General features: G+C 39.4%; 3 protein-coding genes across 5 annotated transcripts; 1 reads left to right on the plus strand and 2 right to left on the minus strand.

Annotated features, from left to right (window-relative positions):
- Positions 1 to 402: 402 nt before the first annotated feature.
- si:ch211-242e8.1 lies at positions 403 to 12,468 on the minus strand. 2 transcript variants are annotated; one of them, XM_036585170.1, is made up of 5 exons: positions 11,810 to 12,468; positions 4,855 to 5,049; positions 4,581 to 4,737; positions 2,821 to 3,000; positions 403 to 1,269 (listed from the first exon to the last, which is right to left on the minus strand). In XM_036585170.1, the coding sequence occupies exons 1-5, from the start codon at positions 11,970 to 11,972 to the stop codon at positions 1,074 to 1,076; spliced, it is 891 nt and encodes a 296-aa protein (XP_036441063.1). In that variant the 5' UTR covers positions 11,973 to 12,468; the 3' UTR covers positions 403 to 1,073. The 2 variants fall into 2 exon arrangements, with proteins under 2 accessions (XP_036441063.1, XP_036441061.1); XM_036585168.1 differs by having other exon boundaries at positions 2,812 to 3,000.
- Positions 12,469 to 16,921: 4,453 nt separating this feature from the next.
- On the plus strand, positions 16,922 to 19,412 carry akip1 (A kinase (PRKA) interacting protein 1). The gene is made up of 5 exons (XM_036584737.1): positions 16,922 to 17,088; positions 17,341 to 17,548; positions 17,641 to 17,730; positions 18,627 to 18,767; positions 18,929 to 19,412. The coding sequence occupies exons 2-5, from the start codon at positions 17,369 to 17,371 to the stop codon at positions 19,070 to 19,072; spliced, it is 555 nt and encodes a 184-aa protein (XP_036440630.1). The 5' UTR covers positions 16,922 to 17,088; positions 17,341 to 17,368; the 3' UTR covers positions 19,073 to 19,412.
- A 3-nt stretch (positions 19,413 to 19,415) lies between these two features.
- cunh11orf16 (chromosome unknown C11orf16 homolog) lies at positions 19,416 to 23,823 on the minus strand. Of its 2 annotated transcripts, none has more exons than XM_036584734.1 (8): positions 23,731 to 23,823; positions 23,381 to 23,591; positions 22,568 to 22,924; positions 22,261 to 22,376; positions 21,030 to 21,177; positions 20,687 to 20,921; positions 20,013 to 20,552; positions 19,416 to 19,791 (listed from the first exon to the last, which is right to left on the minus strand). In XM_036584734.1, exons 2-8 carry the CDS (start codon positions 23,582 to 23,584, stop codon positions 19,547 to 19,549), a joined length of 1,845 nt encoding a protein of 614 aa, XP_036440627.1. In that variant the 5' UTR covers positions 23,585 to 23,591; positions 23,731 to 23,823; the 3' UTR covers positions 19,416 to 19,546. The 2 variants fall into 2 exon arrangements, with proteins under 2 accessions (XP_036440627.1, XP_036440628.1); XM_036584735.1 differs by having other exon boundaries at positions 23,381 to 23,604; positions 23,731 to 23,787.
- Between the last annotated feature and the right edge of the window lie 113 nt (positions 23,824 to 23,936).

Below are 23,936 nucleotides of genomic sequence, written 5' to 3' on the forward strand. Positions count from 1 at the left end.
GGCAGAGCAAAAGCTGAGCAACACTGACAAATATTAATATTTATATATATATACTAATAATATATAATAATATTAAGTTATGTGTACTGACCTTGTCTTCTAGCGTAATAAATGAGAAGAATTGCTCTCCTTCTCTCTTCTTATTTCATTTCAGCTATACTTTTCTCTCTGTCCTTATCTTCTTATAACATAGCCTCTATGTGAAGTATTTGAATGTTGGCGATGGACCACTGAACACACTTCCAAAGCAAATGCTACCCACAGATTTTACCCAAATCACCAGGTGCCTCCCATTTCAATAAGAGACACAGCCTGGATCTGCACATTTCATATGAGCAAATTGTTTTAATTAAATATTTAAATATGTATAGAGAATATAAATAAAATAGATAAAGACAGACATTTGAAAGTAATCGCTGTGTTTTATTCAGGTAGCTTATAAGTGTGCAATGGCAGCAATATAACAAGTATATGGACAACATCACCTTATGAAAAATCACACTTAAAAATACAAAGCTTAAACTTTTTAGTGGGACAACTTTTATATAATAAATAATTGGTCAGTTGTTCACTACATACACTTTACACTTTTCACAAAGAGTGCTTCAAGAAAACGAATTCAGTGTCCCACAGTTGACACCAAACACAGAATCAACCAGAGAGAGGCAGGTTAAGTATATTTCAAACTAAAACGTCTTTGAATCTAAAGCTGTTCTAAATATAGAATATTTACAGGTTTTGGCTGTATTTACAGTTAGTAGCTAAAAGATTTTGCATTGAAATATTTAATCAGAAATTAACATAAAACATGCACTCCCACAAATGGGATATATAATATTTACAATATATATTTGGAATCGAAAATAATTTACATTTAAAAGACTTTAAATTGATTTGACAGTAGAAAAAAACAAAGTGCTTCTCCAGGTCACAGGGACCATTTTAGTCTCCATGCCCAGTTGGGCAGGAAAATCTCTCCATTGCTTTCGTGAGTGTCTAAGTACAGTTGCCATGACCACATCCAGTGTGGGCAGTCATTAGGACAATTTGTTTATGATGGTATCATTATCAGTCTATGGACGGGTAACAGGGGGGCGGCGCTGAGCCTTGGCATTGGGAGGAGTGGAGACGTGCAGGTAGACTGGGGTTGTGGGGCTAGACTGGGGGTTTGGAGCTGTGTGGACCCTCTGGAGCACCAGGTGAGGGTAGACCTGGCTGTCTGTGTGATAAACACCAGGATGAGGGCTCCTCAGCAGGCTCTCTTGACTCCTGTAATTAAGGAAAGTGGACATGAGGTTTGGAACATACAGTGCTGTGGAAAAGTATTTGTCCCCTCCCCCATGTCTCTTATTTTTGCAGATTTGTCACACTTGAATGTTTCAGATCATCAAACTACTTTTAATCTTATACTAAGATAACCCAAGTAAACACAAAATAATGTCTTTAAATTAAAAAAAAATGTTGTTTCATTTATTAAAGGAAAAATGCTGTTCAGCCCTACCTGGCCCTATGTGAAAAAGTAATCTACTAAATCAGCCAGTCAGCCAAATTCCATTTTCATTGGCCACACCCAGGCATGATTACTGGCAGCCCTGTTGAATCTAAACATCACTTAAATAGAACCTGTCTGGCAATGTGAAGCAGGCTAGCAGGTCTCAAAAAGCAGCATGTGATGCCATGTTCTAAAGAGATTCAAATACAGATGCGAAACAAATTCATTGAAATCTGACAGTCTGGAAAGGGTTACAGAGCCATTGCTAAGACTCTGGGACCACAGTGAGAGCCAACAGTGGTGAACCTTCCCAGGAGTGGCTGGCCTACCACAATGTCACCAAGAGCGCATCGACGACTCATGCAGGAGGTCAAAAATTAACCTGGGCGAATGTCTAAAGAACTGCAGGCCTTACTTGCCTCAGTTAAGGTCAATTCACATGTTTCCACAATTTACACGGGCCAAAAATGGCAGTCATGGGAGAGCTGCAAGCCACTGTTGACCAAAAAGAACACAAAGACCGATCTTGCATTTGCCAAAAAATATCTAGATGACCCCAAAGACCTTTGGGATAATATTCTGTGGACTGAAGTGGAACTTTTTTGGAAGATATTGGTCCTGTTACATCTGGCGTAAAGCTAACACCACCATAGGAACATCATACCAACAGTCAGACATGGTGGTGGTAGTGTGATGGTCTGGGGCTGGTTTGCTTCTGCAGAACCTGGACGTCTTGTCATAATTGATGGAACCAAGAATTCTGCTCTCTACCAGAAAATCCTGAATAAGAATGTCCACCCGTCAGTTTGTGACCTAAAGCTCAAATGCAGTTGGGTTATGCAGCAGGACAATGATCGGTGACACTTTATTTTGAGTGGTGCTTTTTGGGCCAAAATCCCTCCACAGCAATGTAAAAGACTCATCACAAGTTATTGCAAACACTAAACTGCAGTTGTTACTGCCAAGGGTGGCACAACCAGTTATTAGGCTTAGGGGGGCAGTTACTTTTTCACATGGGTGATATAGGTTTTGAATAAATCTTTATTTTCAATAAATGAAATGATCTTTTAAAAGCTGCATGTTGTCTTTACTCATGTTGTCTTTATCTCATATGAAAATTAATTGGATGGTCTGAAACATTTAAATGTGACAAATTAGCAACAATAAAAGAAAACAGGTGAAGGGCAAATACATTTTCACAGCACTGTACAGTAAGCACAGTAGAAATCATGCATTATTTGAAACATGTACACAGAACACAAACACACGTGAGGGTTTATCTACAGGTGAGGTGTTTCTCTATGAAACAACCACCTCACCTCTCGTACCCTCTGTTCTCGTAGCCTCTGGTGACCCCAGGGTAAAGAGGGCTACCGGGGGGCACTGGTCGCTCAAAACGCTGGGATACGTTGAAGATTTTCGGAGGCGGGAAAGCTTCCCAGTCCAGCTCCTCCCTCACCAACCAGGATGGACTCCTTCGGGATCTTGAACGGCGTTTTTCTCTTCTCCTGTGCAACAATGAAGATAACAAACAGTGATTTAGATCTAATGTGCATATGAAAGCTAAATAAAATACTAAGCACTAAACATTTGGGCATTTCTGAAGTACAGAAAAATTACAGAGAAAAAGTACAAAGATTTTTGACTGTGTCAAAATCTTGCAAGTGAAGGTATAGCAGCAAAAAAGTACATAATTTATAAAAGACTTGTAAAAACAAGGATTTTAATATATAAGTAAAAAGTTTTTGGTAACACTTTCTGTGAATGTCACCTTTGTAAGCATGTATAAACACATTCATAACATGTTATAATGCATTCATAAGACATCATAAACATAGCTATAAATATTTATAAAAATGCATTATACGTTATAGCCATGTTTATTATGCATTATGAATTGTTAACATAATACATTATATGTACTGATCATAACAAATCATAAGAGCTCATACGTCGTATTTGTCCGCTCTAAGTAAAGTGAAGCATACTGTACTAAAGCCTTCTCCAGTGTTAAGAGTGAGGCTTCAAGTTGAAGTATTTACTGAAGCATTTACTGAAACACTAAAATGTACACAGTAAAGCACATTACAGGCTTTAAATGCCAGATTTTAAACTAGTGCTGCCATCAGTGTTTTACCCAATGTGGGAAAGTTAAGCGTTAGCTTGGTATTTGTTTTTACTTTACATTCTCCAAGCTGGGACTGACTTCTTTGGCACTGACATTATAACATGTTATTAACATTATTTATAATGCATTATATTAACAATTCATAATGTATAATAAACATGGCTGTAAAGTGTAATTCAGTGTAATTCTTTTTTATAAATATTTATAACCACGTTTATAATGCCTTATGAATACATTATAACATGTTATAAATGTGTTTATAGATGCTTACAAATGCGACATTCATAGAAGGTGTTACCAAGTTTTCTTTGTTTGGTGGTGTGGTGACTAATCAGGGATATTAATCCTAAGACTAAGACAAATTAATGTAGTTCTGGGTGGGTTCATTTTGCAGTGATATAAATTTGGTTGGATGTTTTAACACAAATAATGAATTCAAATGCATGAGAACTTGACTGAATGGCTAAATCAAAATTTAAGGAATAAAAAATGTGTTTTTTCTCTTAGTAATGTAATTGAATAAAGTACAAGTATTCAATTCCAATACTATGTAAGTATAATAACACACAAGTACATTTACTCAGATATTTTCCATCCCTAGTTTCCGAGGAATGGTGTGTATTTTAATGGTCATTGGCTGTAATTTTCAGGCATGGCTTTAAAGAGTACTTAATAATTAGCAATAGAACATACAATCCATTGCCTCAAAGCACACCTAAAAGAACTCAACATGCAGATGATGAAGCAACTGTCCATTGGCTTCTATTATAAATATTATAAACTCATTTTATGTTCGTTTCCTAAGTACAGGGAAACGTATTGTTTGTGAAAACTAAAATCCATTGTTATCAACTATAGGCTACAAAGGCACCAGACATTTGTTTGAAAATTGCTGGATTATTTCTTTAACTGATGATGGCCTGAATCTGCTCTTTTTGCATAAATAGACTGGATTCTAACCTGCTTCTCCCTGATCGATTTTTCTCCTTCTTTTTACTCATGCGCTCCTGGATGCAACACACAATGAAGGACACAGTCATGACCAGGATGACCACTCCACTGACCACAGACACCAGCAGGGCCGTGCGCAGACCCTGGTCATCTGGCTTTGGGATGCCTGAGAGAGAAATCATGAATGCGGGTTAATTTTTAAAAATCTATTCCATCCAGCTTAGCCGCACCCGGATCAAACACAAACACTGAATTCACTTCAGAGTGAAACTAACTGTCTTACTCTCACAGGCGGGCAGGTAGTTGCTCCAGCGAGGGACGCCTGCACGCATAATGCAGGTGATCTTCTCACTGCCCACCAGCTGGTAGCCCTCCCGGCACCAGAACACCAGAATTGATCCTACAGACACCCCGGTGCCTTGCTCCACATAGTAGGATCCCCTCCGTGGAGGAAGCAGAGACACACAGCTCAAGCCACCTGTGGACAAACAGACAAAGATTCAGACAGAAAGACAGACAGACCAACAAAGACACAACAGACATACATGGACATGTAGACAAATATCAATAAATACACAGTCATGACAGTGAACTATTTCTACGCTGTTAGAAATAAAGGTTCTGTGCAGGTACATTTTCGTTCATCAAGGTACAAACAATGTAAATGTACCTCAAAGGAACAACAGTGGTTTTAAGGTCCAATTGTGAACCTTAAATAACTTTTTCCCAGTGGAAAAGTACATATTTATATCATTTCATAACCTAATGTTTTAAAACAGAACAATGAAATAAAAAGCCTGGAGACGAGACGGGGTGTGTGGAGTCAATACAAATTAGAAAATATAATTTCAATGGATTATGGTACAATTATGTTCCCTGACTAAAGGTACTGAGATGTTCCCTTGAGAGTGCCACCCCAGTGACAAGAAAGGTACTGCCCCAGTGATAGATTGGTAGCTTTTTTTCTGAGAGTGTAAGTACAGCTACACTCAAAACACAAACATAAATGTCCTAAATAGTTCTCTAATTGGTGTAGAACCTTTCATTCTTTAAACTTTAAAAAGGTCATTCACACTCACACATATCATTAACAAGAATGGTTCTTTAAATAACTATCCTCTGAAAAGTTCCTCTGTGGCATTGCTCTAAGGAAGGCTTTTTGGCACCTTTATTTTGAAGAATGTACAGTTGTATGATGCTCACAGAAGTCAAAAAGGATCCCTATGCACTGGTATTTGGTAAAGACTTCTAAACTAAGTGCATGTCACATGTGTTTTTACTTCTGAAACTGATCTGAGGGGAATTCCACTGAATTTTCAGAAATTCTGCTATATTATGTCTTTACATATAAGTCACTCAGAGTGCTTTGAAGTGAATTGCTCTATTCTAGAGACATTTATCGAGTCAGAGTTCACAACGGTAGTGACAGGAACCAGAAACTGAAGACCTGAATGTCTCCAAAAACTACATTGCAAAAAGTTAGTACTGGAAATACAAATATCTCACCTGATGCCTGAGGTATTGTTTTATGATAGTAATGAGATAATGTTTTGACATAGAACATATTTATAAAAGTACATACAAGGCAGAGGGGTACATGCCAGGTGTTGTAAGGCAAAATAGTCCCCAAAGAACTTTTTTGATTTTATAATATATGAAATGTCAGAAGACAAATAAGTTCACTGGTCATTCATTTGTTTTCTTTGTAGACATTGTGACCCCTGGTTCCTATCACCACCACTGTATAGAAATCTGAGTCATTTTACATTGAACTACTGGGAATGGCTTTGTTTACATCTCAGTGATTTAATTATGCAGAAATTATGAAAAATCTGCGGAATTCCCCTTTAATTCTTATGCCAGTCAACTAGTTACATTTGGCTAGCAACAGCTATGGATGCCTAATGTTACATGTCTGTAAGTGTGTGTGTATAAACAGTGCAATCACGCTGTGAGTTGACACTTGATAGACCCACAACTCCTCTCGTGACTCACGCCACATGCCAGCATTTTGCATTGCAAAACAAATCACCAAGTCAAGCGGAATCCAATCTCCCAAATGACATTTCTTATTAAGTTTGGCACTCAAGGCCAGTAATTACAACATCTGTTTAGACCTGACCTGGATTGTTGCTACATGTCTAGCAAGGAGCATTGAGTTCAGATGTTTATGTTCACTATAGTTTGTCTGGGTATGCTTCATTCTTGCTTTATGGTCTGGAATTGCTCCATTCATGCGTTTAGTATATTAAATCATACCAAAACCAATTACAGCGACTGAGAGGTTTGCTGAGCGCTTACTCTTACCTTGCCATGATCCAGTGTGAATTAGATCTGCAAGAGGGAAATGACTGATTTGTATTTGATGCATGCTTATTTGATTTGAAATTGACTGAAGCATGTTCCCTCTTCTCATTTTTTGCAACAAACATGATCAGGCAATACTGTTCTCTGGAAATTGAGGCTACATGATGTTTATAGCGAATTGCTTTTATGAATGATCTTCAGTTGGTGACTTGGCATGTATTAGGAGTGAGCAACATGGGAAAATATAATATTGTGATTTTTCTTCTTCAGGATTGGCAATATATATGATATTTAATTTTTCTGATGTTTGCAAACAAGTTGGGACAAAAATGCTATAAGCACAAGCTGTTTATTTATATTCAAAGTAATAAGGAACAGGAGCAAAATCAATTCTGTTATACCACTGGTTGTTATTTACACGGTCTCTATTTGGTGTAAATCTTTATTTGTTGTTTAAAAGGGAGTTCCACCAATTTTTCAAAATGTCTTTATAATGAAATGGTTGAGATGTAAACAAAGTTATCCAGAGTGGTTTGATGTGAAATTACCTGTTCTACATAAGTATACCAGCTCAGAATTGTTCACAGTGGTGGTGATAGGAACCAGATGTCTCCACATCAGTGAAGGCTACATCAATAAAAGTCATTACACAGTGGTTATGAATATGCTGTCTGATTCCCAAGGTGTTCTTTTTTTAGTTCATTCATGAGGGAGACATACTTTGAGGATGTTGTCAGGCAATATAGTCCTTAACGAAAACATTTTCCCACTATTTTAGTACAATAATCATCACATATGAAAACTCATATGTATGTTCACTGTTGTTTTGAATAGTATATAAATGGCTAGATTTGTGTTGTAAACATTTTGACCTATGTTTCCTATCAGCACCACTGTAGAGAATAACTACTCTGAATCGAGTTATGTGGAATGTAGCAGTGTTCTAGAAAAACAGACAATACCTCACGATGTAATTTCTCACAAATATGTTAACATATTATCACCTTAAATGTTAAATATTTGTATTAGCCCTGTTACTGTTGCTTATATAACTCTTCCATTCCTTTCACTCGTCCAACTCACTGTTCAATCTCCTTTTCAGTAAGGAAGAGTCCTCACTCTGGGAATAGCACCTGATTAAATAAATATGAGCTACTTCATCAAATATTCATCTTTCCCACTGAGAGCCCCTATTATAAACACTCACAGCTGGAACATATTCAAGCCATCCCACAGACATGTTCCATCTAGGCTTTTTTGAGCACAGGTGAGGGAGAAGTGTGCTACTAAAAATATTGCTCAAAGTGCCTTGTGCAAAGTTCCCCACATGTGTAATACAGTGCTGACAAAAACAGAAGAAACCACATGACAGTAAGCTACAGTGTCTTATGTAATTATAAAATCCCACACTGAGCAAAGAGCTGAACAGAAATGTAAATGTATGTAATAAAATGCCTGGCGTGCAACTACAGAATGTCACGCAACCCACCAGGATTCATGGCTGTGTATGCTGATTGTGTGTGCTAATCATTGTCAGTCAAAGTGTTTCTGCAAATGTCAAAACCTCAGATATTAAAAGGTTGGGATGTGTAACACTTGATCATCAGATGAATGACTGTTGCAAAGCACGCGAGATTAGTGGCAGTCATCATCATGATATAAAAAGCTAATAGACTTTAACCTCTGGAGACAATTTACTACCAAAAGAGATTATTAAAATGATCAATGTTACTAGGCAGTGTCAAGGATTTACACATTCAGTTTAATAAAAGGAGAACTGTGGAGAGTGTTGTGAAGGCATGAGGGCCTTTAAAAACACTCATAAATAAAGCAATAAATGAAAGAGCTGGTGGTCAATGACATAAATATATATATATCTTAAATATATATCTTTTGATCTATTCATCACGAAATTTAAATACAATGTAAAGGGCAACAGGTATATATATATATATATATATATATATGCGCGAAAAAAATCGATTCTTAGATGCATTGCGATGCAGATGTGAATGATTCTGAATCGATTCACAAATGTCAAAAATCGATTTTCTAAATATTTAATTTATAATGCAATGTTGACGGAACGCAAAGGGCGGAACTTGGAAGTGAGTAAGTGCAGCGCCTGGACAGTCTGTGGCGGCACATAACAAAAAAGTGGTATGTGACAAATCCGACCGGCTCCCTCTGCATTAAAAGCCAGGTTAGGTCATGAGTCACAACTCAAATGATAAGAAGAGCCATTTTGTCCTTTCAACAAAAATCAAACCACCTTGGGAGCCACAACATTTAATGTCCAGTATGTCTCAGTATGTGCTGATGTCCTAATACAGGCTAAAAATATGAACGAGAGCGCAGATTTACTTCGCTCTGCTTTAAGATTTAGCTATAGCCGCTTTCCATCTCCTCCAGAAAACTTTTCCTCAGAAGTAGATCAGTTTCTTGTAAAATGTCTCTCAACATTCGACTGATTTACGAGGCTGAAGTCACTTCTTATTCTCCAGCTTCTTGTTAGAATTTACCCGTTCCACCTTAAATTCTAACTGAGGCGGCGAATGTAAATGTGGCACCATTTAAAGTGGAATGGGAGAATTCGAAAGATATATACATATATATATATATATATATATATATATATATATATATATGGTCTGGGTACGTTGATTTACATAAATTATACATATATATTAGGGGTGGGAATCTCTAGGCACCTCACGATTCGATTCGATTACGATTCAGAGGGCTGCGATGCGATTATAAAACGATTTTCGATGCATCTCGATGCATCTTTTTTTTCTATATAGCATTTCTATTTTCTCACTGTGTGAGCTCAAGTTTCGAGTTCAAGTTTCAAGTTTATTTGTTATTTGCACAACATGTCAGGACATTTATGCATTGAAATGCTTGTGGTGAGGCTCAGCTAATCACTCTACAGAAAGTAAATAAGTAAAAATAAAAATACAAGAAAAACCAACTGAAATATATTAAATATACACAAAATATACACAGAATATAGAGACAATATACATTTTAAAGTGACTAAGTAACTCAGTGTTATTGTTATTTAAAGTGACTTGGTACTTTTAAAGCAAAGTATTTGTAATGATCAATAATGAATTTACTTCCAATATCTTTTTTAATAAAACAAATGGAAGTGATGTGGCAAGTGAACTAGAAGGCTCTCATTCCCTGCTCTGGTTTGGAGACGCTGCTGCTACTCATCTGTGATAAAATGCGCAGTTACGGTGAAATAGGATTCAGTGGTGATGGATGTCCACGCAGCACATGTTACAGCTATTCTACCCATTTTCTTTAATGATTTTATAACTTTAGTTTTGGTCTCGTTGTAGAGACGGGGGGGATTGCTGTGTCAGTAAAATATCGAGACGGGACGTGTGAAACAACAACTGAGAACCGGCGTGCAGACTGCAGGTCACCTAGCAGCGATGCGTTATTCACATTTATAAGCAGCGCAGTTGGTTTCCTGATACGTTAAACATATCAGACTGTCAAACTGTCACACACTAAAAAGTGGCGAAGCTGAAGTCAGCTTCTCTTTCGAATTCTCCCGTTCCACCTTAAATGGTGCCGTATTTACATTCGGCGCCTCAGTTAGAATTTAACGGAACGGATAAATTCTAACAAGAAGCTGGAGAATAAGAAGCGACTTCAGCCTCGTAAATCAGTCGAATGTTGAGAGACATTTTACAAGAAACTGATCTACTTCTGAGGAAAAGTTTTCTGGAGGAGATGGGAAGAAAGCGGCTATAGCTAAATCTTAAAGCAGAGCGAAGTAAGTCTGGCTCTCGTTCATATTTTTAGCCTATATTAGGACATCAGCACATACTGAGACATACTGGACATTAAATCATTCGAGTTGTGACTCCTGACCTAACCTGGCTTTTAATGCAGAGGGAGCCAGTCGGATTTCTCGCTCATCCAGTAGTGTTTTTGTTATGTGCCGCCACAGACTGTCCGGGCGCTGCACCTACCCACTTCCAAGTTCCGCCCTTTGCGTTCCGTCAACATTACGTTATAAATTAAATATTTAGAAAATCGATTTTTGACATTTGTGAATCGATTCAGAATCGATTTTTTCCCACACCCCTAATATGTATATAAATATGTGTGTATATATATATATATATATATATATATATATAGTCATTTCTTTTGATCTATTCATCATGAAATTTAAATACAATGTAAAGGGTAACAGGTATTTTCAAATTATGTCAAAAACTGAAAAATGTCAAAATGTATGTATGTACCATATATATATATATATATATATATATATTATATATATATATATGTGTGTGTGTGTGTGTGTGTGTGTGTGTGTGTACATATATATATATATATATATATATACACACACACACACACACACACACACATATATATATATATATATATATATGGTGTGTTTAATGAAAATGCTTACAGATCCCCTACAGCGGTGGTGCTCAGTCCTGGTCCTGGAGATCTACTACCCTGGAGAGTTCAGAACCAATTCACCTGGCACTAAAACTGAGATGCCCGGAAGGCCTTCATTACCTGGATCAAGTGTCTTAGATTTGGGCTGAAGCTAAAGTCTGCAGGGCAATAGATCTCCAGGACCAGGATTGTGCAGGAAACAAACCTCTGCATATTTCCAGGCACAATTACGTAAGTTACATAAGTTATTGTGCATCAAAATGTGCAGAGGTGTGTTAGAAAATCAACAGGGGCACCCGAACATTTGAATCCAATTGTAAAACACTAATGGTCATATGTATGAAAGTAAGATATAAATCCATAAATTTTCATATTGGTGGCTTCAACAAAAATAACATGAAGTAATATCATGCCAGTGTAAAAAATAAGAATGCACACAGAAGTCATGTAGTGTGCTGCGATTGTGTGATGTGTGACTCATGTTCTCTCACCTGTGTCATTGATGTTGAGAGGCTTGGTGGGCATGGTCTGTTCCTCGGTGGGCGTGGCCATGGTGCTCACGAGCAGGATGGGGCTGACTGACGCTCCGTGGGCAGGGGGAGCCCCCGCGCTCAGCCCACACACTGCCCACACCAGCGGCCACGCTGACCTCATCCTGCCACAGCCTAAAGGGGGCACCACACAACCTCGAATGGCAGATGTGTCCTCTTTCAGTTAGTATAATCCGTTCAGCAAGCTACGCATATCTGATCATTAGCATTAGCATCCCAGCAGCACAGGCACAGCATCCAGGTGGGCAGAGTCAGATGAGCTGATGCAGTTTCTCCTCTTGCTCGGCTGCTTGAAGCTTAAGCACCCTTGGTGTTCGTGAAAAGGTCCAGTTGTGCGGCCATAGCCCCAGATGATGGTGTTTTTTGCATGCTCGTGCTGGCTGTATGGTGGGTTTGTTTCTGTGGCTGCAGCTCCAGCGATCTTGCTCATCCGCTCGCTGCTCGTGCTCTCCTCCAGCCCAGGCGGAGCGCGCGCGGGGCAGCAGCAGGGAGGCAGGCAGGCAGGCTTTATTACGTAACGCCGAGCTGCACGTGTGAATGTAATTTTATGCTCTCCTAAATCCCTGATCTCATCTCTCCAGTCACTCGCGCGCTCTCTCCATCCCTCGAGAGGCAGAGAGGGATGTGCGAGGGCATGTGGTGATGTGCATGTGTGTGTGCATTTGATGGCTGGGGGTGGTGGGGGTGATGGGGGGGTAGAGATAGACAGATGATGCGAGCAAGTAAGGTTTTGTGTGGGGGAAGAAAAAGAGGTTGAGAGACAGAGATGATGTGAGAGAGAGAGAGGAAAGAAGGAGTTAGGTTTTGTGTGGGGGTGAAAAAGAATGAGAGACAGAGATTAAGTGAGAGAGGGGGCGAGGGAGTTAAATTTTGTGTAGGAGAAGACAGAGAGAGACAGAGAGATGATGCATGTGTAAGAGCGAGAGGGGCAAGGGAGTAAGATTTTGTGTAGGGGGACAAAACGAGTGAGCAACAGAGAGAGTAAGAGAGGGGCAAGGGAGTCAAGTTTTGTGTGTTGGGGAGAAAAAAGAGAGTGAGAGAGAGATGGTGCGGGAGAGAGAAGGGCCAAGAGATCTATGTTTTGTTGTGTGGGGGGGGACAAAGAGAGAGAGAAAGAGAGAGACAGGGAGAGATGGTGCGAGAGAGGGGTGATACAGTTCTGTGTGTGGGTGTGAGAAAAGAATGAGTGAGCGACAGAAAGATAATGCGAGAGAGTTAGGGCCAAGAGAGCTGAGTTTTGTGTGAGGGGGAAGAGAGTGAGACAGACATGAGAGTGGATGAGGGAGTATACTTTAGTGGTAGGGAGAGAGAGAGAGAGAGAGAGAGAGAGAGAGAGAGAGAAGGGTGAGGGAGTTACGTTTTGTGTGTGGGTGGGAGAAAAGAATGAGATAGAGACAGAGAGGTGATGCGAAAGAGAGAGGACTGAAAGAGTTGAGTATTGTGTTGGTGGGCCAAAAAAAGAGTGAGAGACGGAGATGGCAAGAGAGGGGTGAGGGAGTTACGCTTTGTGTGTGGGTGGGAGAAAAAGAATGAGAGAGAGACAGAGAGGTGATGCGAAAGAGAGAGGACTGAAAGAGTTGAGTATTGTGTTGGGGGGCCAAAAAAAAAGTGAGAGATAGAGATGGCGAGAGAGATAGATAGAGAGAGAGAGAGAGAGAGAGAGAGAGAGAGAGAGAGGGGCGAGGGAGTAAGGTTTTGTGTGAGGGTGGTAAGCGAGACAGATGATGAGAGAGAGGGGGAGAGAGTAAGGTGTTGTGTGGGGGGCGAGAGCAAGAGACAGAAATGATGCAAGAGAAAGATGGATAAGGAAGTAAGATCTTGTGTGAAGGAGAGAAAAAGAGAGAGAGAATGAGAGAGAAAGACAGAGAAAGAGGGGTGAGGGTGAACAGACAGATGAGGGGGGAGAGAGAGAGAGAGAGCAGCGAGGGAGGATGATTTTGTGTGGTTGTGTCCTGCCTATTATACATTGTGTCATAACACATCAGTATGTAAAGTGAGTGTACACTACGCTCATTCGCCCTGCAGCAGATTAAAACTGTGTGCGTATCTGCTTGCAGCAGCAGATGGCTCTGTGGACGGCACGTGGATCAAACACCATACTATGAACTCAGTTCACTTGGGTGAGCACAGTGTGTTTGAAACACATTGTGTGTGCGTGTGTGTGGGAGGGCACAATAACAGTGGCACTATTTTTAAATCAGCGTGTGTGCTGCATTCTCTGGCTTCAGTAAGTAAAGATAAGCCCGCAGTCCACTGCTGCACCCTAATCTGGCTATTATTACTGGTGCTGTTGAGTGCTCTATGAATCTTTCATGACTCATACCAAAGCCAGGAGCCAGGCACACTCTGTGTGATGCAGTCAATGACAACAACAACAACAGCAGCAGCATGCAATGTTGTGACAAACTGCATAAAACTACAGCAAATCTGTTTGGGCTTTTCCGATGCTAAAAATTCCAATGGTTTTTCGACAATGAAAGGGATCCAGTCACCCCAGTTGTAGCCTCTTTTCAGTGGTTCCCTGTTATAGGATTATAGGATTACATGATCCACAATCTTTTATAATGTTCTATTGGTTTTCGAAGCTCATACTTCAGTTTAAACCTAATATCTACCTTTTCTATCTGTAGATGGTTGATTACCTTGGGCATTAATTTCCCTGTTTACACAAACAAACAAACAAAAAAAAAACAAATTGAAATCCATTTGACTCAAAATACATTTGCTGCAGCAACTTTGGCCTCTATTACGTGTGTATGTCAATTTGTTTCTTTTATTTTACTAAATTCACTGAAAACCAGGGGTCTGTCAAACCATGACCAGGTGAGTGTTGGGTGCCCAAGGCTTGTAGATGAGTACGGGTGACAAAGGCTATCTCGTCTAGTCCGAACTGACAGAAGGTCTACAGCACAGGAAAAGTGTGTTACACATTGCATCACAGTGCATCACACCCTGCTGCGTATGGTCCAGTCAGAATGTCCATGCTAACCCCTGTCCGCGGTAAAAAGTGCTGACAATGGGCACACGAGCATCGGAACTGGACCTTGGAGCAATGGAAGAGGGTTGCCTAGTTTGACATCATGTGGATGGCTGCACTGTTTACCTGGAGATGTGATGCTCTGGACAATGTTTTGCTGGGAAACTTTGAGTCCAGGCATTCGTGTAGAGGTCAATTTGACACGTGCCATCTACCTAAACATCGTTGCAGACCACGTATACCCCTTCGTGGCAATGGTATTCACTGATGGCAGTGACCTCTTTCAGCAGGATAAATCAGGAAGTTCAGGCTGTTGTCCTAGCCTCCACATTCCCCAGATCTCTTATCTGATCGAGCATCTGTGGGATGTGCTGGAACAACAAGTCCGAACTGGACTTAAAGGATCTGCTGCTAACGTCTTGGTGCAAGATATCATAGAGCAACTTTATAGGTCTTGTAGAGTCCATGCCTTAGCAGGTCAGAAGAGTTTTGGTGGCACATGTAGGACCAACAGCATATTAAGCATAAAGTTTTGGCTCATCTGTGTATGTTCATTTATTTCTTAATTATGTACAGCACTTGTCTTGTTTTGAATTAATAAATAAAATGTACATACATACTTACACTGTGGGCTCCTACAGCACTACACATGTGGATGAATCACTCACTCTGGCATCTGATCATGCACAGTAAGTGAGTAAGATGCACATTGCCATGAACATCAAACAGTCATGCAGTGATCAGTTTAGTAACCCTCTTAACTTGTCGCAATCCTCTTAAACACTCACACTAGTACATTAAAGTTTGTGCTGTTAAAGTACTGCTCAGCCAGCTCAAGCACTGAAAAAGAGGCTTAGGCAGAACGAAGGACCTACTCTGGCTTTATCATCTTCAGTCTCAGAGGAAGTGACCACACAGAGATGCAGTGGTGGTGGAAGATTTCACTCTCAGCATAGTCAGTAAACAGCTTTCGTGTTATTGCTGCTCCGTGTGCTCCTCACTCAGCTCAGCTAATTATTTGTTTATTTTGAAAACTTTCAAATTTTCAGTACAGCGGTACTGCGTTGCTGCAGTACCGCTGTACTGAAAATTTGAATGTTTTCAAAATAAACAAATAATAACTGGGAAATGCCTTAGAGCATGGCACTTAAACCACATGTACAGAGAAATTATTATGGCTAACTGCTTGAATCTCGCCCTCTGTCTAAATATATTAAGATTTAAGCAGAGGTAGGTACATGCAAAATTTTCAGTGTACACAATTAGCAGAGGTGGGTGGGAATTAGTCACTCAGTACTCAGTATTTGTTTCACCTGCCAGTTCTGTAGTTCTAGTGAAGCATACTTTGACTTTTACATGAGTCAATGTAAATAATTACACAATACACAATAATTTAAGTTGTGTTGAGTTCAGGCAACTCTAGCCACCAAAAATTCATGTCTTCTTTGTTTTTCTGAGCAGACAGCAGAGGGTGACAATTTTTATGAACATACCAGTTTTCCTCATTCAGGGAAAAATACCAGGTAGCATATTTTGCTTAACAAATTAGATTTCCAAATGTTAGCTACATTTTATTCAACATTAAGGAAACACTATTTTTTACTGAAAGCAAAACATAGTACCCAATATCAGATGCATAGAAAAATATACATATAACAGTGTACACATACATAAATTATTACAAAACTTACATACATCGATCATACATACAAAGGTGCTTTGTGATTTTCCAAAAGACCAAATAATACATGCTTCCACAACAATACTTTTCATTAATATTATGAACATTAAAGGCACTATAAGGTTTTGCCAATTTTTCTTTCACATATTGACAATGCCAAAATAAGTGAATAACTGTCTCTGGATATTTATTTCAAAGTGAACCAACTGTGTCAATGTTATGTATTAATTTTATAAAGAATTTTTTTAGCAGGATAGAATATACGTTTAAGTTTTATGACGCTTCTTTAACTTAATAATTATGTATCGGTTCGGTATAAAACAACAAGAAGATTTTGTTTCTTTATGACGTAGAGCAGACAAAACAGTACTACATTTCCCAGCAGCACCCGCGAGAGGAAGAAACACTTCTTACCCTTCACTTTTATATTTCCCACGCCCAGTTTTCTATCACGATGCAGTTTAAAGAACAAGGTCGGGACGCCTGTAACACTTCATAGGGCGGGAAAAAGCGATACAAGGTCTTTGGAGGAAAACCTTATAGCAGCCTCGTTCTAAACTTGTAAGTTTTGCTCTAACTCAATTATAACGTGTAGTTTGATTGTGAAGTTGCTCTGCGAATGTACGTCATTCATATAACCTATGTAAACATATTCCAGCGGAACGTTTGTAAGGCTTGTGGGTATTTTTAAGAATCAGGAAACATTCAAAGTATCAGTTAAAGTGATACTATACACTATCATATACTGCATCTGAGTGTGTGTCGATGTGGAGCTGTATACATCACTCTTGTGTTCATTCTGGTGTCATAAAGGAGCCCATAATGTCATATTAACCGCGTTATGGAGGCGGTGATGAAGCAGCCACCGTCCACGGCAGGACAGTCCTGGTTGGAGTCTTCACTTGAGCGCTCGTCTAAACTTGGACTTGAGGTGTTGGAAAGAGCCAAACGACGGTCTGTACACTGGCCAAGTGCGAGAGGGTCAAACCAGAAACACAGAGCGAAAGAAAAACACAGCGAGGTACAGTCTGCTTCAGTTTTGAATTGGGATGCTATACAGTATGTATGCATACATCCTACAGACTTTTACTGTGTTGGCTAATCTATTTAAAGGTACAGGAAGACCCCGGTGTCCATGTGAGCTTGGACCATGCCTTTGCCAAAATAATGCAGCACATGTCAGAAACTACCCATCAGTGTAAGGTACAGTAGCCTAATTCTCATCAGATCATTTCAGAGGTGGGTAAAATACACAGTTAACAAAGATGGTTCTTTAAGTGTTGTGTAGTAAAGACAATGGTTCTATTTACAACCATGAATTCTATATAGATCCATTTCATGCTTAAATGTTTTTTGCATGGTGAAATTGATCTTCAGATTGATGGAGGATGTGTTGCATATGGTTCTATATAGAACCTTTTTGAAAATGGTTCTATGTTGCACAAAAAGGGTGTTTCTATTGTTATGATGTCAAGGTTGTAACAATAGAAGAACTCTTTTTAGTGCTGTGTAGAACCATTCAATTTTTTAAGTGCATAACCAACCCATACTCTTCTCCTAAAAGTATTGTTACTTCTGTAAAACAACAAAGACGCATGTAAAAGTACATTTTCTTCTCTGAAAACCAACTTGACAAGAAATAGAACAAACTACTTGAGTTTGTTGGGTGTTATTATTCTCTTTTTGATGAACTTTTGAAGTGAGGGATGTGACTAATCACATAGCAGTACAGATGCTGTCATCGATGTACCATAATGACCCTGGAGTTGCTGAAAACCATTTGGTGCATTTCAAAAAATGCATATTTTGTCTTTTTTTTATTTAAATATAAGACGTTTGTTTTGGAAACAATTTGTACATAAGCATCAGCTTTTTTAAGCTATTTTAAGTCTTAGGAACACATATCTTTTGCATTTAGTTATAAGCCTTCAGATCAAAATATCTTCAAATGCATATTCAGTTAGGTGTCCAAACTTTTGGTTATGTCACTGAATAATGTCACTGAATAATTGTAATTCTGACTGAATAATCCACTGTCTTTCTTTTTTCACTTTTACACTTCTGCTGCCAGAAATAGTGAGTCTCTGTTTCCTCCACAGAACTTTTACAGGTCTGTAGGTTCAGTGAAGGCTAGTGAGCGAGAGAAAAACCATGTGTGTCGCTTCCACTCTCTGCACCTGCCACAGACTTCAAGACGAACTCAGACAGCAGCCTTTGCCTCCAGAAGAGCTCATTATACTGTAAGCAGTGCACACAGATACTTATATATATCCACCTCAAATTCTGGTTGATAATTAAGGATGAATTATAATTAAAGTTGATAATGGAAGATCCACTTTATAACCACTGTTAGGTCTCATGGAAGATTTCCATTAAGTGCTTTATCTCAATGTTTTTAAAGGGTTTATCTGAGCCAGAGGATTTCTTGATTGAAGTGTCCCCGGGCACTTACTCCATCACAGCAGCAATGCAGGACGCTGGTCCACAGACCAGAGTGGTGCGCATTAACGCAGGGGAGAGCAAGAGGCTCACATTTAACCTCTGACCTCCTGGCCTTCATCAGGTTTTGACATAATTTCATTCCAGTTCCACATGCCTGGAGAGTTAACTGACTGACCAGTCTGTTCATTTGCAGTAAAATTGTGTTGAAATTGATTATAGCTGTGTATAAGCTCTTTGTTGTGCCTTTAAAATGTGCCTTAAGATAAAGTTTACTTGTACTACTCAGGATTTTTTCTAACCAGTATTTGATTTTAAAATTATATTAGGAGATGTGAACTATTACCCGATACAATTATTTTGCACAATGCAACTACTGCCTGTTTTTATCAATTTAATTTATAAATGGTGATGAAATAAATGCATACCATATTTTTATATCACAATAGTTCTTTCTGGAATTTATTGTACATGTGCTCTTTTAAAACTCCTCAGTTTCACAGTCCATGACAAAACATCAACATACCCACACATATATTTTTATTAAATTCCAGTTTTACTGATTAGATTTTAACATAGCTTATAATGTTGGTTTGGCTGAAATTTTGCTCAATGCAAAAGCCAGTGGAGATACAGCTTTAGAGGGTGGTGGCGGTTCAGTCCAGTCAAATATCTCTCTTACTGTTACACCTTTTCTCACAGAATCAGGAACCATTTCAAATAATGAGCTGTGATTGGTGGTCATAGAATTGGATGAGGAATATCCAGGATGTCTGATTTTTCCAGACCAAGAATTGCTTACATTTGGTGATTTGGTCATTATCCCTGAAAAATAAATGAACATTGTTAAATGTTACAGACATACATTCTTGAAAGTGCAGTTTTGTGAGGGAATACTTTCGTCATGTAGCTTTTGTAGCCTCTATGTCCATGATGGTGGATCCATTTATGGTGGGGCGAGGGGGGCTTGGTCTAGCTATGCATGTGTTTTACATGGACTGGGATCGATTTTTAAAAATGTACTCTTTGTTATTGTTAGGGCATACCTGGTTGTTTGTGTTGTGGCTCTGGAGCTCCTCTTCTCCAGTACCTCCAGGCAGGTCTGCTTTCTGGTTCAGTGTAGGCTCTTTTCAGACAAGATATATCTGTGTTCACTGAGCGGCTCACCAACTCAGAACCTGTGGAAAACTTTTCATTTTCCTCTTCATCCTCACTTGAGCTTGATGATGGTGAAGGTGAAGGTATCTTTGTCTCTTGAGTGCTCTGCAGCTCCTTCAGTTGGTCAGCTTTCACCTCCTTCTCCTGGTTTTTCATGAGGTAGGATGAGGCTAAGTGGGGATAGCTTTTGACTGGACAGAGACACATGGAAGAAGCTGGTGGGATACACTGATGCATGCAGCAGCCTGGTGTCCAGTTAATTTGACTACAGTGACTGTGGCTTAGGCAACATGTTCTAAACGAATAATGTTGCATTTCCCTGATGATTCGCTCATGGTGAGAGGCTGGTACCCACACAGCTAGGTTTTTGGATATGTGCATTCTGACTCCATTCCAGAAGAGTACCACAAGACCATCTCCTTCTCCACCTAAAACAAGATAACAGACTTCAGCCCATTACTGAAAATGGTTTAGGTCATCAGTTTTGGTCCAGGAGGGCCACCATCTAGTACAGTTCGGTGATTTTCTCTGCTCAGACATACCACTTATACTTTGGTCTTACCCTTCAGTGGATCTCTTAGCTCCATGCCTGAAACTATCCTGCCAGGCCCGTATCTGCCCATCTGTGGTTCAAAGGGTGCTAGCACAGCGTCACCAGGCACTATACTGTGCCCATACGCCTGGGTTATACTGACCATATCAGGCTGGCATGTTGGCTGGGGTAATGCTATTTCTGAGTTGGTGTCCCTTCTGAGCGCTAGCTTATCAAACAGCACCATAAAGACTCCTCCCCTATCCTATAGTAAACAGGAAGGTCATGTTGTGATCACGCATGACATTTAAATGTATTTAAAAATATTTTGCTGTGCCTTTATGACGCAAAACGTATATTGGCATTCTCTTACCTGTAGCTGGTGTACAACTGTACCCAGGTAGTAGAACCCATCTGCTTCTCTCCTTGCTAAGACACGACATCCTGGAAAGAACTCGACCCCTCCCATCACCCTCACTGAAATACACGGTGTCACACTAAAGGGATTTCTAAGAGAACACCTGGAAACAAAGACATTCTTGTTCATACAGCCAGTGTTTGCTGCTTATTTTAGTCACCTAGTTCTAGAGTTACTTTCTTATGGATGGATTACTTAATGATTTTAATGATGTCCCAATATGTAAAGCCCAATGATAAGTGTACTGTTTCAAAGTTTAATACTTCCAGAGATTACTGTCTTTGTAAAATGTTACAGTGTAAGTAAATATCCTCCTGCTACATTCTCACCGCAAAGCACATATCAGTTCAATGCATATTTGCATATTTGCATAATCTGAAAAGTGCTGGTAATAATTTCATATTTGTTTCAATTGTTTTTTTGTTTTTTTTTTGATGTTATGTAGGAATATGAGAGGTTTACTGAAAGTTATAATACCTGCAGTAAAATCATTTCAGTGTGTATTACTCCAGGGATTCTTAAACTTTTCCACCGCAAGACCCGCCTATTTATCACTAGAAAGCCTGAAGGCCCACAGAAACACATTTTCTGTTAAAGATATGTTGAGAAAACTCAACTTTTTTGCTTAAAAATATTTTGGGAAGTTTTTAGCTATGTTTGAGCGCCTACCTCCATGATATGTAATGTGTATCAGCAAACATAAAAAAAATCAACAGAATGGGGTCAAATTAAGTGGACTGGTTCACACAGCCATTTTTGTGTGTGCTTTTTTTTAGTAGTGTCTCCAGTGGGCGGCTGAAAAAAAAGCGAGGGGAGGGGTGGGTTAGTATATTTGGCTTCTAAAAAAGGGGGCAAAAAATTGATGACGCTCTGCATTTTTACAGCGCTTGTATTCATGTTGTTAACCGTTTGGAAACATTTTATATTTCTTGTTTTATTGTTAAGTCAATTATCTTTTCACTGATTTGTTCACGGACCACTGGCACCACTCAGTATTGGCCCAAAGACCACCAAAGTGCGATTGAGAAACCCTATTAGTCATTACTAATTGTGTGCATTAGTGCATTTTAAACATTTTGAGTGTATTTTAACAATACCATCATTCTACCAAAAATAATACCAAAAATAATGTCCAATGCAGGACATTTTTATACTAATCATTGCCTAATTATATTGTAGATCATACCAGTATGGTGACAGACAGACTGCATGCATGGGCTTGTAATGTAAGGCCTGGCAGCATCTGTCCTCTGAGTGTGATGAGTTTTGAATCTGATGTTCTGCTGAGTGCAACAGAGTGACCTGTTATCAATGAAAATAGGTTAAAACATAAATCATGCAGTTCATTTATATTTCCCAGAACACCAATTTTCTACATGAAGCAAAACTTCCATACTTGTTACATTTGAATACACTTGTAAAGAAGTAGTTTTCACAGTGGTGTCAGGCATAGGTGAACATTTCACAGTGCCACTGAAAACCACAGGGCTCACCTGCTCTGCTGTGCCGTCTGAGTTTAGAGACAGCCTATAACAGCTCCCTCTGGTGGCAGAGGTCAAGCACTTCAGGAAGTCCAAAGTGTCACTGTCCAAGGCCTGGGTTTCAGTTATGTGAAATGTGTGCACAGGGCGTGTCCCACAGGTAGACAGACCACTCAGACATGTCTCAGGGTTGTCTGGGAGACTGCTGGTCACCAGGTGGACAGACTGACAGGCAGGGTCAGAGAATGCAGTGGTGAGTGCCGTGAGGAGATCGTTTCCAGGGCTGGTCCTGAGCGTGTGGATCCAGCCTAGGGCTTCATACACCGTATCAGGGGCACAAGGGATCATATGATCAGACCATGGTGTTACCTAGTGACCAAAGTACAGGAGGAGTTAACTTTTCTCTAATGTATAAATATTCTTTTCCCTTTGCTTAGAAAAGATAACTTCACACAACAATATTAATAGAAGGTAATTGGCTGAAAGAAGCAGCAGGTAGAGATTAGGCTGAAAAATGTTAAAGTATTCTTTTAAAGAACCAGTTGATCAGTTGAAGGGATCTTTAAGGAACCAAAGGTGGTTCTTCTATGATATTGCTCAAAAGAACCTTTTTGGTACCTTTTTAAGAGTGTACTTAGATGGATTCTATGACTTAAAACACTTAATGTTCTTAATGTTTCCTCAAAAACTGAACACAACAGATTTTAACATTTAGGTCTTGTTCCTATACACTGAAAATGGCATATTCTACAGCATAATGTTATATCTTTAAAATGGAGTATAAATCATAGCAGAAACAGCTTCATAGTAGCTTGTTGAAGGCACCTTATATGAAAAGCTGATGATGTTAAAGAGGGAGTTCCTGAGTGAAGCCTTAGCGAGTAGAGTTTGAATAATCAGATTCTTCACTGTTCCCAGAATAGCAGTCATAGCCTCAGACGTGTCCAGTACTAGGGTGACGTTCCTGTCCTTTCCCATAAGCACAGGGATGACACTTTGACTGTCGGAGAGCTGATATATAGATGCCATCGTCCTTCTGCAACAGGGGACTGTACATAACTCAAGTATCACAATTCATTTAATAATGGCATTCTATTAGACTTTGTTTGTTCTATGAATGCAAATGAAACGTTTTAAAAATCTCTGAAAGAACAGAAAGGATTTCAAAGGCCTACCTTTAGGAATTCCGTAATGTGCTCATATCCTCTCCCAGAGGAGTCCAATGGACTCTGTTGTGTACTAGGGTTGCCATAGTGAGCCATAGTGACTAATGACTTTGAGCACTTTCAGTGAATCCACCTAGTGGCGACACAAAAGAATGCAAACCACAGCAGCACCACACAGTACTTTGATCCAGTTTAATAGAATGCGTTATGAAGCT

Source organism: Colossoma macropomum, unplaced genomic scaffold, assembly GCF_904425465.1.
Source record: "Colossoma macropomum unplaced genomic scaffold, Colossoma_macropomum, whole genome shotgun sequence".
Lineage (NCBI taxonomy): Eukaryota > Metazoa > Chordata > Actinopteri > Characiformes > Serrasalmidae > Colossoma > Colossoma macropomum.

What these genes read in the sequence shown, in the direction of transcription:
- si:ch211-242e8.1 (XM_036585168.1), bottom strand. Translation starts at nt 11,972, where the DNA reads ATGAGGTCAGCGTGGCCGCTGGTGTGGGCAGTGTGTGGGCTGAGCGCG. An exon ending in CTACCTGCCCGCCTGTGAGA is followed by an intron (nt 4,738 to 4,854) that starts GTAAGACAGTTA and finishes TTTCTCTCTCAG; the next exon opens with GCATCCCAAAGCCAGATGAC. An exon ending in AATCGATCAGGGAGAAGCAG is followed by an intron (nt 3,001 to 4,580) that starts GTTAGAATCCAG and finishes ATTGTTGCACAG; the next exon opens with GAGAAGAGAAAAACGCCGTT.
- akip1 (XM_036584737.1), top strand. Translation starts at nt 17,369, where the DNA reads ATGGAGGCGGTGATGAAGCAGCCACCGTCCACGGCAGGACAGTCCTGG. An exon ending in CGAAAGAAAAACACAGCGAG is followed by an intron (nt 17,549 to 17,640) that starts GTACAGTCTGCT and finishes ATCTATTTAAAG; the next exon opens with GTACAGGAAGACCCCGGTGT. An exon ending in CCAGAAGAGCTCATTATACT is followed by an intron (nt 18,768 to 18,928) that starts GTAAGCAGTGCA and finishes ATGTTTTTAAAG; the next exon opens with GGTTTATCTGAGCCAGAGGA.
- cunh11orf16 (XM_036584734.1), bottom strand. Translation starts at nt 23,584, where the DNA reads ATGGCATCTATATATCAGCTCTCCGACAGTCAAAGTGTCATCCCTGTG. An exon ending in GTCTGTCTGTCACCATACTG is followed by an intron (nt 21,178 to 22,260) that starts GTATGATCTACA and finishes CTTTGTTTCCAG; the next exon opens with GTGTTCTCTTAGAAATCCCT. An exon ending in GCCACAACACAAACAACCAG is followed by an intron (nt 19,792 to 20,012) that starts GTATGCCCTAAC and finishes TTTATTTTTCAG; the next exon opens with GGATAATGACCAAATCACCA.